This window comes from Colletotrichum destructivum, chromosome 10 (genome assembly GCF_034447905.1).
Source record: "Colletotrichum destructivum chromosome 10, complete sequence".
Taxonomy (NCBI): Eukaryota; Fungi; Ascomycota; class Sordariomycetes; order Glomerellales; family Glomerellaceae; genus Colletotrichum; species Colletotrichum destructivum.
In genome coordinates this window covers 2,474,905-2,488,589 of record NC_085905.1, presented here as the reverse complement: position 1 = coordinate 2,488,589, position 13,685 = coordinate 2,474,905, and the positions used below count along the sequence as shown (strand labels likewise).

The 13,685-nt window shown below is 53.3% G+C and overlaps 5 protein-coding genes across 5 annotated transcripts; 3 read left to right on the top strand and 2 right to left on the bottom strand.

Moving 5' to 3' along the window:
- Positions 1–462: 462 nt before the first annotated feature.
- On the top strand, positions 463–2,291 carry CDEST_15038 (Putative zn(2)Cys(6) fungal-type DNA-binding domain, fungal transcription factor; the record flags this gene model as incomplete). Its single annotated transcript, XM_062931194.1, has 2 exons — positions 463–554; positions 629–2,291. The coding sequence occupies 2 exons, from the start codon at positions 463–465 to the stop codon at positions 2,289–2,291; spliced, it is 1,755 nt and encodes a 584-aa protein (XP_062787245.1).
- Positions 2,292–2,343: 52 nt separating this feature from the next.
- On the bottom strand, positions 2,344–5,039 carry CDEST_15037 (uncharacterized protein). Its single transcript, XM_062931193.1, has 6 exons — positions 4,768–5,039; positions 4,404–4,706; positions 4,280–4,310; positions 4,010–4,214; positions 3,697–3,933; positions 2,344–3,638 (listed from the first exon to the last, which is right to left on the bottom strand). Exons 1-6 carry the CDS (start codon positions 4,956–4,958, stop codon positions 2,647–2,649), a joined length of 1,959 nt encoding a protein of 652 aa, XP_062787244.1. The 5' UTR covers positions 4,959–5,039; the 3' UTR covers positions 2,344–2,646.
- Positions 5,040–5,445: 406 nt separating this feature from the next.
- On the top strand, positions 5,446–8,817 carry CDEST_15036 (Putative AAA+ ATPase domain, ATPase, AAA-type, core). The gene is made up of 2 exons (XM_062931192.1): positions 5,446–8,178; positions 8,248–8,817. The coding sequence occupies exons 1-2, from the start codon at positions 5,597–5,599 to the stop codon at positions 8,768–8,770; spliced, it is 3,105 nt and encodes a 1,034-aa protein (XP_062787243.1). The 5' UTR covers positions 5,446–5,596; the 3' UTR covers positions 8,771–8,817.
- Positions 8,818–9,828: 1,011 nt separating this feature from the next.
- CDEST_15035 (uncharacterized protein) lies at positions 9,829–11,107 on the top strand (the record flags this gene model as incomplete). The annotated part of the gene is made up of 2 exons (XM_062931191.1): positions 9,829–10,376; positions 10,453–11,107. 2 exons carry the CDS (start codon positions 9,829–9,831, stop codon positions 11,105–11,107), a joined length of 1,203 nt encoding a protein of 400 aa, XP_062787242.1.
- A 1,159-nt stretch (positions 11,108–12,266) lies between these two features.
- On the bottom strand, positions 12,267–13,431 carry CDEST_15034 (uncharacterized protein). Its single transcript, XM_062931190.1, has 2 exons — positions 13,063–13,431; positions 12,267–12,977 (listed from the first exon to the last, which is right to left on the bottom strand). Exons 1-2 carry the CDS (start codon positions 13,131–13,133, stop codon positions 12,632–12,634), a joined length of 417 nt encoding a protein of 138 aa, XP_062787241.1. The 5' UTR covers positions 13,134–13,431; the 3' UTR covers positions 12,267–12,631.
- Positions 13,432–13,685: the final 254 nt, after the last annotated feature.

Below are 13,685 nucleotides of genomic sequence, written 5' to 3'. Positions count from 1 at the left end.
GGCTCACCAAAACCTAGTTGCAGAGCGAGATTACACTTTGACCCCGGCCATTTCCCACAACGCAACGGGAAGCGATGAAACTATAACGGGAGCGGAGCGCACCCAATCGGCCCAACTGAATCCTCCTCACTGATCGGTGATCAACGACCTCCTGGAAACCTAGTTCTGTTCATCCACAGCCTCTTCTTGACGTCAGGCACCCCTCTCTTCTCCTCCATCTAACGACGGCCCTCCGTGCCCTGTCCTGTCTTGTCTCCGAGTAGCTGCGGCCAAGTTCTCGCTCGCCCAGCTTCCATCCAACCCCGCCCTTTGATTTCTGCCGGCACGGTGACTCGCGCCCGTTTCTCGCGCCATTTTCCTCGCAGCCGTAGCGTACGTAGCCATTGTTTACATGCGCCGCGCGCGCCCGCCAGAAACCACGACTTCCGGGCTCCCCCCTTTTTTTCCTTGGAGTTCTTGGCCATGAGTAGCGGCCGGACTCCACCCGGCAGTTCCGGAACCAAGTCTCGCTCAGACTCGCCTCCGCAAGTGAGGAGGGGCTGCTCGTCCTGCAAGTAAGTCTCGGCCGGCCCACGCGGGTCCCTTGTGGATACGACCACGACCATTGCTTTATCTGACGGCTGCTCAGGGCCCGGAGAGTGAAGTGTGACGGGATGCGGCCGGCATGTCGTCGATGCAGCGTCACGGGGACGGTCTGCGACGGCTTCTTGAGCGGCCTCAAGGACGGCTCTCCGGGCCGAAATCCCCCGCTGTGCCCTCGTCAGACCTCCTCCATCATCACCCCTTGTGGCGCCCATGCCGGTCTTGTCGCGCTGAGCTGTTCGGACAGACGCCACTTCGAGTGGTTCGTCCGCAAAACCTCGAGTAGACTGCCCGGTGTATTTAGCTCGCCGGTGTGGACGAAGTTCGTCATCCAAGCAGGCTCAACGGAGCCGGCCATACTCTACGCTATACTTGCCATTGGGGCTGTTCATGAGAGGGGCCTGGAGATGGCTGAACCATGCAGAATCAACGACGAGCGGGAGACACTCAAGCCGCAGTCCTCAGATTCGACAGAACGTCTCAGCCTGCAATACTACAACAAGTCCATCTCATTTCTACAGTCACGCCTACTCATGCAGGACACCGAGTCAATACGCATCGTCCTCATCGTCTGTACGATCTTCATCTGCCTAGAGTTCATGCAGAAGCAGTACAAGACTGGTCTTCTCCATTTTCAGCACAGCCTCCGCCTGCTGGGCAGTTTGCAGAGAAGCGCGGAACTGGCGCCGTCGTCGGACCCGATTGACGAGTGGTTCGCCGAAGTGATCCCCCGCCTTGATATCCAAGCGACCCTCCTTTCGAACGAGTTATACTCGGGATGCGGACCACGAACCCCTTCGGCGTCTCAGCCGCTTCCTGAGCTTTTTCAGACGACCCGCGATGCGAGTCATCATCTGGACACTCTTTTGATCAGAGCATATCGGCTCAAAAGAGATGGCAGCGCGACAAGCGTAGCAGGTGACGTGACCGACATCTTTGAGCTCCTGGCTACGCAGCAAACTCTCCGCAACGACCTGGAGTTGTGGCTTCAATGTTTTGATGATTTCAAAGCCAGGACCTGGAGCGAGTTATCAGACGGCGAAAGGATTGTTTGCTGGTCGTTGCCAATACACCACACTGTGGCATACATCATCACGAACACCTCTCTCAATCCTGAAAACGAGTTGATCTTCGACCACTACACCCACCACTTTGCTTCCATCGTCTCTGGGTCGCGCAAAATCCTCGAAGCACTCCAGCCTTCAGCTCTACCGACCCCGACAGCGGATACTTCACCTGATGCGAACCCCCTTTCTGCCGACTGCACTGCCGACATTGGCCTCGTCCCGCCGCTATTTTACGCAGCTATCAAATGCCGCGTTCCTAGAATCAGGCGACAGGCAGTGGAGCTGCTTTTGTTGGGAGAACGGCACGAAGGGCTCTGGGATGCGGTAATGTCGGCACGCCTCGCCAGGGAAATCATGACCCTGGAGGAAAGGGGGATAGTGGACGGTATTCAGGACGACAAAAGAGCCTCTCCGGATACCGTCGTTCCCATCCTTCCCGGGCCGCCCAGGATACACAAGTTGTGGATTGAGACGCCCATTGAGCCCAAAGGAGACATCATTCTGAGTGTCTTGAGGCTACACAGCAACAGGAAAAAGGAAATGTTGGCAAGACGGTTCGATGCTGCAAATGGGTTCTGGACATCCAGTCCCCTCACATCACGGGTTGTTGATGCAGCCAAGCACGAAACAAGTAAGAAATAGGTCCAGCCGGACTGGGACGGAGGTACGAATCTTGATGAAGACACTATGGGCGAGAGATATGAGCAGCGTTTTTCATGGTTCCTTGAACCCAAATCTTAATCCATACCTCTATCACCCTAACCTTCACTTCCGCTACGGAGTCTTGAGCCTACCGCATACTGGAGGTAGAGACATTCCCCCGGCGGATTGTAGCGATTCCCGGTTTGGGTGGTGTTTGAATAATTTTCAGAAAGGTCAATCGCTGAGAGCAAAATCCTCTGGAAGAGAGAAATGATATAAATAAAACCATTTTCCTCGGATTGTCTGCGCCATCGCCCGCCAATGAATATCAAGACTCGATGTAACAATGTGCCCATCACGACCTCTGACGCCCCATCGTCGAGATCATATAATCTGCCGCGTCATCTACATCAACGGTTTCCGGCAAATCCAGAGTGCGTCCCCGAAAAAGTTGCGATACCCCCAAGGCTCGATTCTGACAGGTAGCAAGCAACTTAAAGATTTGCGGTCCATTCGCCAACTTGCCCACCAGTCGTACCAGCTTCTCCATCACGAGCATGGTTTGAGGCTGCATCGCCTGTGTCTCGTAAACCGCAATCCCATCAACAATACATAGAACCAACGCACCCGAGGGCAGCTGTCTCACCAACTCTCCAAATACTGTGCATAGAACCTTCGGTTCGAGCCTCTCTACCTTCCTCCATTTTGAGTCGTTCATGAAGGAGAGATTTAGTCCCATTCCCCGATCTGTCGTCTGGCTGAGAAGTTGGCCGACCAGACTCGCGATCATACCAACTGCCGATGATTGCCAAGCTGCGTCAGGGTTCAGTGAATGTCTTGGACGGTGCTCGCCACAGAAAAAGTTGATGACAAAGAACTGTCCAAATTCAGACCCTTCACTTTGGGAGATCCGCGTCAGCTCGGCCGCTGCGAGGCTAAGGGGAGATATCCCGTCCGCCGCGGCGAGATCATCCCGACCGTTGACGAGAAGGCTGGTCGAGGCTTGGGACTGCCCCATGAAGGCCTTGAAGTCGTCGTTTCGGAAAAGCTTTGCCGCTTTCGATTTCCCTTTCTCATGAAGACGATGGCCAAGTCGGAGACAAGAAGCAATGTCGTTCTGAACGGTCTCCCTGTCATACTTCAGCAGCCGAAGAAGCTTCGATCTCGCTGCCTCGGCTGCCGCTTTGGCTTCCGCTGTGTCTTCGTACGACTGCTTCCAAAAGTCTTGGGAGCTGAGGTGACGCGGATGTTCGTTGGCTTCATCGGCCGACACTGAGTAGTCGACATTCGCCAAGTCGTAGCCGGTGATTCTTGGTGGGAGAGCCCTGTAGTCTGGGGCGAGACGCTCTGATGATGAAGTAAACACTCAGGTATACGTATACTTAAGGGAGTGAGTGTGACATACCTGAACGACTCGACTGGAAGTAAGGGCTAGACTCGAGCATTTGGAGAAGGCTCTTCTGAAAACGCTCGTTGTCCTGTTCGATTTTGGCCAACAGGCGGGAGTGTCCGTGAGTTTCTCGAGCGTGGCAGATGTAAGCTTCCTCCTTGAAAGCCTGGACTTGTTTCTTGACGACGTCCATGCTAGCTTGCAATTCGCTCTTGTACGCGCTCTGCTTTATCGTGACCTGGAAGAACTTTTCTACAAGGCACCAAAGAGTAAGCTCATGACGCTGGAATCGAGCTGGTTGCCAGTCTATGCCCGTGAAAGAGCTTACCCAACTTGCTGTCCGCAAAAAATTGCATGATGTGATTTAGAGCCTTCAATACCGCTCTAAATAGCTCAAAGCTTTTCCGTTCTAGCGAATGTCCCCCCATCTCCCGGTAGAGGGCAACGGTTTGCTTCGCGTTCTCCATAATATCCGGTATATCAGCCAAGAACTGAAAGATTGTCTCCCCAGTACTGCTGTACTGCGTCGCAGCCTATCTATATTGTGAGCAGAACAGATCACGTCAACTTTCAAAACCCACTGCCTTTCTGAACTTACTCCAATCGCCAGCTTGAACACGCCGCAGATGCTTCAACAGAACTGGGCGTGAGCATTCGCATCCGCATCTTGTAAAAAGGAAGGTCGTAGAAAGTGAATCAGCGAGAAAGCCGCCAAAACATACCTTGACCCGTAGTCCCCCATGGGTAACAGCCCAAGCCATGCTTCCAGAGCACTTGAATACTTGCCGATTCTGTCAATGAACACCATTGTTTTGCTCTCCTTGTCGGGTCCACCCTTCCACCGCTCCGCGGTCTTGTCGACTTCGGTCAGAACCTGTCCCCAGCTGCATTGCCTCAGGTCGGTTTCCGAAAGTGCTTGAACTTGGCGGTCTCCGTTCTTCCTCTTTGAAATCTTTCCCTGTACTTGTATCATCAGAGCGAAGAGCCGTTCTTTCTCCCCGTCGACTTCTTTCCACATCAACGCACTAATGACTCAAGCTCAGGACAGGTTTACACAAGCGCGATCGGTCTAGCATCCAGACTCACCTTTTTTGCTGTTGCTCTCTAGCATCTTCTAAGGAGACAAGTTCCCCCCTTTGCTCGCTGAAGACCGGAGGTTGTTGGCCAGGCAGTGCAACATGATTTTCGAGGAAAACAACGGCTTCGCTTGCGGGATGTCTATCCCTAGAATACAGGAAAAGCTCTCTCTCGTTCACTTCTTCAGCGTTATGAGCCATGGATAAGAGTCTTGAGCTGGACAGCTCAACGTTGTTTACCTAAAGGTGCGACGAGAATGCGGCGTGGAGGCACAAACTAGCAGGTCTCAAGCGTTCTTATGTGAGCTGGTTGGAAAACAGGCTGAAGAGCGGCCGAATTCACTTATGAGGAATTATCAGGGGTTCGGGCATCGGCCTGCTGACCACCGACGTCTGAGCTAATGCATGAGACGAGGGATTGTCGGATGACCACTGCCTGTTTAAGCCTGGTGAGATGCAAGCTTCAAGCAGGCTGGACGCAGGCTGACTGCAAGCTCCCATATTTGACCAGCCTGACGCCGTTTTAACGCCTCCAATGGGAGTGATCGCCGCAGTCGTCAACCAGTAGGCAACACAGCTTGACGCCGAGTCGGCTCGCATAATTGAAACACCAGTAAGGCAAATGATAAGAAAGGAGGGGGCATGCCAGCCTGCCGCAAAGCTGAAATACCGGACCATTGTTGTTTAATATCAGTACAGACCTTGGACCTCTGGCTCAAATGTTTCGCCGTCATCTTCTCGAATCCTGACACCTCCCGCTACATTTTGTCAATCTCACATATAATCAAACTCCCCGAAACTGCTGAGGATACGGACACAACAATCACACTGCCATCGCGATGCCACCCGAAGTGCAGCTGTTCCCCGCGCGACAGTTCCCACTTGAACCGCAGGAAGTTGTTTCCCCTACGAAAGAAATCACAGACTCAAGTCATAGCAACGCGAACGCGAGTCACGATGATGGACTTTCAGCCAACTTCGATGCAGAGGCTCTCAAGGCCGAAGAGGACGCGGTGGTGCCAGATCATGATTCCCCATCCAGAAGGGGAGACTTGGTTCCGTTCAAGGACACCGAAGAAGAGTTTGAATTATTACAAGATGCGACAACACGGTCTCAGTATCTTGGCACTTTGGGGCGCGATGTCTTTACCAATGAGAAGAAGGCCGGACGCCTAACCATGCGTGGCCAACAGGCCGTTCTGCACCACACATTCACCAATATGCGAATCGAAGACCTGGAGAAAGAACTGAAGGAGCTGAGAACATACGTCTACAAACTCGACGAGGACTTGGAACCAGTCAAGAAGAAGATGCTTCCCGTACATCGACATGAACTGCAGTGTCTGAGCGCAAACCAATTTCGAGTCACCGGTCAATCAAGCAAGGTTCACTGGACACAGCAGCCGGCGCTGGAGGTTCAGCTACCAGAAGGCGTTGCGCCGGTTACTACCAGTTCAGAGACGCCAGTCGAAACACACGCACAGGCTAACGAAGGAGAACATCCCGTATCGAACAGGATGCAGAGCGACGAGCCACGAACACCGGAGAGTCTACGCATCAGGTCGTGCTCGTTGATGTCACATTTACAAGATCTTACTGGGAGAGAAGTCCTGATACGTGCCGAAAGATTTGCGATTGCGGGTGAAAAGGTACACGGTGGCATCGTGTTTCTCCGCCCCTTCAAGTTCTTTGTGAGAAACGAGGAACTTATCAGGGAGAGCCTGAAGAAGCTGGAAGACAAGATGGAGAAGACGCAGGCTGCGAAAAACACACCAAAACCAGTCGACTCGAAGCCCGAAAAGACAGAACAGCAAGAGTACGAGGACACTGATCTCATGGAAGATCTTAAGCTTCTTATCCACCGATTCTTTGACGTGGAACTGACGCCGACTTTTGAGCTGCGTCGAAAGATTGATGAAGGAACGGCCGTTGACATTGAGTACGGCGATCTGTGGCACCTCTTCTCGCGAGGCGACATTGTTGTCTTCCAAACCGACCAGACCCATGCCCGAAGAGTGGTCAACGTGGCCGGAGGGCGTGAGCCTTTGAGCTACAGAATGGACAGTGAAGACGAAAAGGTTTATCGGGTAGATGGGTTCGTTGTTGACTGCTTGAGCCTTCACGCCAATGGTTCTACTTATGTTCCGAAACTGGAAAAGGTTTCCATTAAGCGGTTCAACGGGAAAAGGCCGATCACCTCCCTACCCGTGTACCCTCTCCGATTCGATCCCAGAGAGGCCGACCTGCGCACCAATTTCACAGCAATGGGACGACGCCTACTGAGCCTTACTAGTGCCCCGTGCTGCCACAAACTGGTGCAAGGCAAAACGCTGGACGAACCGTCTCACGAGCTCGATACACAGGTCATTGTCGATATGACGCTTGCAATGAGTGTCAACCCGGAATGGAGGCTCAAGTCGGCCATATCGACCGACGACTTCACTCAGAGGGACAAGAGGGAAACGAAACAAGATCCTTGGTGCACTCATCGCAGGGAAGGCTGCTGCGGCAGTGACACCATCTTCAAAGACCTCGAGTACGACGAGATGGACTCCCAGATATTTGCCGGGAAAATGGTCGGGACCCTGGGGCCGGTCCAGGCAAAGGACCTCCAGGAAGAAGATCTGATGCTGATGCAGCCCTATGTCTATGCCTTCGTTCTTCGATCCAGGCAGTGGGTGAAAGTCTGGACGTCAGACCTACACGACGTAGTATTCGAGAACAATTTCGAGGACCTCGTGGTCCCGGACGAACACAAGGAGACGGTAAGGGCGCTGGTCAAGACGCACGAGAACACGCGCGCCTCTCATTTGTCATCGGACATAAGACCCAGCATCGGTTCCGCGTTGGACCTGGTCAAGGGGAAAGGGGCCGGGCTGGTCATCCTGCTACACGGCCCTCCAGGAGTGGGAAAGACGTCAACAGCCGAGTGCGTCGCCGATGACACGAAGCGGCCCCTGTATCCGATTACTTGCGGCGACATTGGCGAAACGGCTGCCGAGGTCGAGAGCAACCTGCAGTACAACTTCCGGCTCGCGCACAAATGGGGCTGCGTCCTGCTTCTCGATGAGGCCGACGTCTTCCTCGCGAAGCGCACGCGCAGCGACCTGCGGCACAACGCCGTCACGAGCGTGTTCCTCCGCAGCCTCGAATACTACGCCGGGATCCTGTTCCTCACCTCCAACAGGGTAGGCGCCATTGACCCGGCCTTCAAGTCGAGGATCCAGATGTCGCTGTCCTACCCGAAGCTGGACCTCGGCGTGACCTGCAAGCTATATGAGAAGTTCATCGAGCGGACCAAGGCGGAGCAGGAGGCGACGAAAACGTACCACTTCAAGATCAGGGACAAAGAGATACTCGCTTTTGCCAAGAAACACTACCTCGGACTTGAGAAAGAGAACCGGGAGACGTGGAACGGAAGGTAGGTTGTCAACAATTTCATCCTGCAGTGTTGATTCGTTTAAATGGGTTGACTAACCTTTGAGTATAGACAGATTCGCAATGCATTCCAGACGGCCATCGCCCTCGTCGAGTACCAGTATATGTCCAAAGACGCGGACGAGCCTAAGCCATCCCTCGGCAAGAAACAATTCAAGTCGGTGGCCCAAGGTTCTAAAGAGTTCGATGACTATCTCTATAGTGTTCTGGGTTCGACGGAGGCGGATGGAGCCAGACAAGATGGCTGGCGTGACGATGGCTTCATGGCCTCGTCTGCGCCTCTTGGCTACGTCCCTCTAACTGCGGTCCAACGGCCACAAGCAGCATGGCCGCCGCATACGAAACAGTCCGGTAAGAAAGAGGCGCATATCTCCGACTCGGACGACGCATCGGACTCTGAAACGGACGATGAGGACGTGAAAGAGGGCGAGAAAGGGAAGAAGACAAAAGGCACGGGCTCGTCAGCTGCTCCCATCGAGACACCAGCGATTAGTGTTGCTGGAGGGGGCTTTGACATGGAGCAGTTCCAGAAGTTTCTCAAGTTCCAGGAGATGATGGCCAAGCAGAGCGCCTAGGCGAGACCGGTTAGACATCAGATTCGCTCAGAATATATTTTGTTCTCTTATTGGAGTCGTTGTTGGCCTCGCTGGCTGAATGACTGGGTTTATATGTCTATTCACTAAAGCAATTATTGAGGTAATGTCACTCAGTCAAGGGATTTCGGTCCGGGAAAGCTTGGTGTTCGTTCTTTTGCTTTTTTTATAGGCTGTTCATCTCATTCGGGGAGGGTGTTATATCTTTGAACAGTTAGTTGATCAAACCTTTTCCCCCCTCGTATCTTAACCGGAAGCTCTCACTCAGGCTTCAAGGGAACTAACTAGCTCAATTGGAATCATGACTAAAATCAATATATCAATGACTTCCAAAACGACCGTTTGATTGTCTCCGTAATCTACTGAGAAGTAATACAGCTGGAACTGTATATGAGCAGAAGTGGCAGCGCAGTTGCCACACTCAAAACATTGACTTCCATAGGGGTGCCCTCATAGTGATACAGTCAACATGAGACGTTGCGGATGGCAGCCCAAAGTAGGAGACGGTAGCCTGATAAATCAAGCCACTATTTGCATTTACAGTTGCGTGTATGATCGAAAGAAGAGATTACTTGCGTCTATATGCAGTTGGAGGATACACAGCATCGTGAACAGGAATCTACATGATGTGCCAAGATAGGCCTAGTGACTACCCTTGGGTTGTACAACAACTGAGAGACAAAGGATCTCCATGCGAAGAAGTTTGCCGTCTGTCCAACGCCCAATAAGGCCAGGGCGCAACGTTGATCACACTTAACTCGAGTACAACCAGTGGCTTGAGTGACGGGGACTTATTGCTTTGAACAGAGTCAAGAGTGAGGCAGGCAAGCACTACACGCTCTTAAAGTATTCAACCGCCTCGTCTGCCAGCTCTTTCCTTACGTCTCGCAATTCCTGGTCTCTTTCTCGCATCTTACTTACGTGCCTCTCTCGCGTCTCTCTTCACTCCTCTTTCCAACCACATCACCAGACTGGGAACTGTATTCAACTATAACAAGACACATCAACGCGTTGTCAAGACTCTGCCCACGCCCACCACAATGCTCATCTCTCGTCTCTTCGGCAAAATTGCCCTCACCATTAGCGCCCTGGGCATGGCGTCAACAGTACCCGCTAATGATCAAACCATCAAGCCGACTGACAGCAGCATCGAGGTCGTTAAAGGCAACGCACCTAGCATCAGCGGCATCACGGACCTCTTCTCGCGCGATGACATCCCCCCTCACGATTGCAATGACATCTTGGGACGTGATATCACCCCCCAGATCGACTGCTCCTATTCGTGGGAGAACTGCGGCTTCGACAACCACCTGGAGTATCACATCCGCATCAACGCCATCGGCAAGACCAGCCCCAAGCGGTGCGACATGATGTTCCATAATGTCCAGCGGTCCATCAACTACAACATCCGCCTCGAGTCCTGCGACCGCGCCTACAAGTTTGACGAGAACGGCCACGGCATGGAGATCGTCCTCAGGCTGCCCAGGCCCATCCCCAAGTTCGGTGATTGGCGCCTCAACGTCGAGCAGGGCATCAGGGACAGCCTGTGCAAGGGTGGTCCAGAGCTCAACTCCTGGGTCAACGGGCGGTATGTTCAGTTCCAACAAGGATTCTTTTCCTCGTCTATAATGGGGGTCGTTATACTGACGTAGTCTCTTAAATAGTTGTTACCGAAGCAGCATCTGCAGTCACCGCTGGACGAAGCAATCACTCGAGCCTGATCTCCTCGGTAATATCCCCGAGCCCACCCTCTTTAACTATGGCAATCCCATCGTTGCCACGATTGTATCCACCGAGCCGGTTGCTGCTACCGTGGTCAACCACGCTGCGGCCAAAATCGCTCTCGGCACTCCCGACAATGTCAACAACCATCTCATCGAGAAGCGCCTCGCGTCCGCCGCCAAGTGTCCTCCACCTCCCGGCGAGGACCGTAGCTGCGACAGCGTCGACAAGTCCAAAATATCGTCCATTGCCGTCCACTGCTCCTACATCTGGGACCAAGGCGAGCACCAAAACCTGCTCAACTACAAGGTCGTCATCAACCCGACAGGCCAGAACACGCGATGCTGGTGCACGCAGTTCCTCACTGCCATCCGTAACCGCTGCCCCAATGGCGAGATCCAGTGGGCCTACCCGGTCTTTAAGTGCAATCATAAGCACATCCGCAACACGCTGGGCTATGGCATGTACATCAACTTCTATAATAACATCTGGGTCGTCGGCGAGGACAACCGCGGCTGCATCAAGGCAGCCATCGAGGACACCACCTGTGGCGTTCCCCTTCGGTTGGAGAGGGGCGGCTGCTACAGGAGGGATTGACTGGACTGGCACAGGTCTAGAACTCGGGAGAATCGATCCAAGACTGAGTCGTAGGATAAGGGGGGTTTTCTGCTGGTGCTTCAGACAGACTTGGTCCAGTGAAACTGCCAAGAAAACTTACCACGCAACTTGTGAAATCATGGCATGTCTGCTCTTCTTGATTTCTCCCTGTGCTTTGCCTTATCTTCCCAAGTCCAAAACCCAGCAAACAGCAGTCGATTGGCATATTTAGTGATGTGGATGGATGCTGGGTTTCTGTATGTCCCCTGCAGAATCTTAGCAGTGCAATGTGACCTTGAACTTTTCCCATCAAGCACAGATCAACACAGTCGTAAGACTAATCACAAAGGTTGAAGAGAGGAAGTCGGCACCAGCGAATGAACGAGTAGCACACATCCGCATCGTCAACTAGAATTGCAGCTGCGAGGGTCGTTTGGATCATCGACACCAACTGGCGACGAGTATGGAAAGACAAGAATAAACCAAGGACCAAAATATTGAATTTCCATTTTATTCTTATTTATTTATCTAATCTTTGGTCAAAGCATGGAATAAAAAGAACTTTGAAACAGAAGCCTCGGTGTTGTACACGTACAACTCGTTGATGTGAACAAAGATAACCTGCCTCCAACGCCCATTATTCGAAACGAACCCCTCTCTCTTCCAAAGTTATTCCTCTTGAAATGACCCGCCGATATCCATCCGATCTATTCACTAGCAATCAGAAACTCCATGCAATTACAACAAGACCACATGGAAAGAGGAGACCCATCAATGTTGCCGAGCTCCGAGTGTCCCGGAGACGAAACACGCGATGACATAACCCTGAGCGGCTCTTCGGAAGTCGAACCACGGGGTTCGACCCTGGACGGGATCTCTATAACGCAGACGGCCTTTCCACTAGGCGTGGAGTTCCCTCTCAACACCACTATGCCCCCCCCCCCCACCTCCACGCGCAGGAGAGAGAGACCTCATGACCTTGCACGATAGCCTGACATGGCGGAACAGTCTGCCGAGTTTCTTACCGACCCCGCGCCGGCAGTTGTCAACCTTTGCCCCCCCACCGGAAACGTCTCGCATAGAGGCGACACAGACGGGCGGCACGCCAAAAGGATCCTCCGAGCGTATTCCTTCGTCTCACTGTCATTGACAGCTCTTCACAAAGATAGAAGGTCTCGGAAGACAAGGGTCATATATAACGGCTTTGGAAAAGAAAAGATATACAGTGAATCGAAGATCAATTCCCCAGGAAGCTCCCATCCCCCCAGCATCCACTCTAAGAAGACTGCAGACACCAACGGAAGAAAGTATCCTTTCCAAGTCTTTCCTCCCATGTGCTTGACGAAACGGATGATAGATTCAGCCTTCACAATCCTCCAAAGTCGGCAGTGGATTACAGCCCGGATCACGAGAGTAGTCACCATCTGTCTGTCGAACCCTCGCCATGTGGGAAAGTATGTCACAGTGACTTCCTCGAGCCGGCCAAGGGATGATGGGGTGATCGAGATGCTCTACGCTCTCTAATCACTGAGAGCCCTCTTCTCGCCGCCTCGTCGAGAACGGCTCCAGGGGCGGCACGGACGACTCGGCTGCCGGGCTCCTCCTCGTCAGGTCAGGCGCCGACCGCTTCTGACGACTGCTCTCGGGCTTCGTGACGAACGGGATCAGCGGCGGCGACGGCGGCGGGTCCTTTTTCTCGGCGCTGTTCTTGCGCCGCCGCACGTCGTTCTCGTGCTCGAGCGCGCTACGGAACCGGATCGGCGCGCGCTTAATGTCCGGCACGACGGGCGTGCCGGCCTGCTCGCGGCGGATGTAGTGCACGACGCCGCCGATGGCGTCCGAGGCGCGGGCTTGGAGGTTGGCCAGGGGGCTGCGGACGATCTTGGTGTTAGTTTTTTCGATTCTCGGAGCCAAGCCGGGGGGGTGTTGCGGCAGAGGATGGGAAGCTGACATACCCAGAGTCGACCGGGACGGCGGTGACGCCAGCCACGGCGGTGGCGATGACAGCAATGGAAGAGAATTTCATGTTGACTTGAGTTGAACGCTTCGTATCGTCTTTTGGCGGTATGTAAGTGCGTATACGTGTACGAGTGTCTTGTTATCGTCAAACTCGTCCGTTGCCTACTGGGTGATGATCGGAGCTCGGGCCTGCGATAAACGAAGTTGAACGGCGTTGTGCGATTGATCAAGACTTGGTCCGGTAGATGGAGTCGGCAAAGTGAGTAACAGTATCTTGTGGTGATCGGCCTAGTGTTGTGATAATGGTTGCTGCAAGTAAATGTTGTTGTTCATCGTCCGAAATCAGACTCAGCAAACCAACGGGGGGGAATAACACTCTTTCAACAAAAAGACAAGACCAGACGCGCTGCTCTCTTTTTATCTATCGTCCATCTTTATTCTCTTCTCCCACTAATCCTCTGACAATCGCTCCCCCCCCCCCCCATCCCTCCCTTCCTGTTCCCAGTATTCCCACTTTCACATCAGATTCCAAAGGTGGCGACGCCCGTTCAGACTTCGGACTTCATCCCCTGCCGTATCAGATCCCGCAACTCAGGAATCCGTCCTCTCCCCCCAGGAT

Coding starts and splice junctions, on each gene's coding strand:
- CDEST_15037 (XM_062931193.1), bottom strand. CDS start 4,958: ATGGCTCATAACGCTGAAGAAGTGAACGAGAGAGAGCTTTTCCTGTAT. Junction 4,215..4,279: donor TGTTCAAGCTGGCGATTGGA/GTAAGTTCAGAA, acceptor CAATATAGATAG/GCTGCGACGCAGTACAGCAG. Junction 3,934..4,009: donor TTTTGCGGACAGCAAGTTGG/GTAAGCTCTTTC, acceptor GGTGCCTTGTAG/AAAAGTTCTTCCAGGTCACG.
- CDEST_15036 (XM_062931192.1), top strand. CDS start 5,597: ATGCCACCCGAAGTGCAGCTGTTCCCCGCGCGACAGTTCCCACTTGAA. Junction 8,179..8,247: donor CGGGAGACGTGGAACGGAAG/GTAGGTTGTCAA, acceptor CTTTGAGTATAG/ACAGATTCGCAATGCATTCC.
- CDEST_15034 (XM_062931190.1), bottom strand. CDS start 13,133: ATGAAATTCTCTTCCATTGCTGTCATCGCCACCGCCGTGGCTGGCGTC. Junction 12,978..13,062: donor GCCGTCCCGGTCGACTCTGG/GTATGTCAGCTT, acceptor GATCGTCCGCAG/CCCCCTGGCCAACCTCCAAG.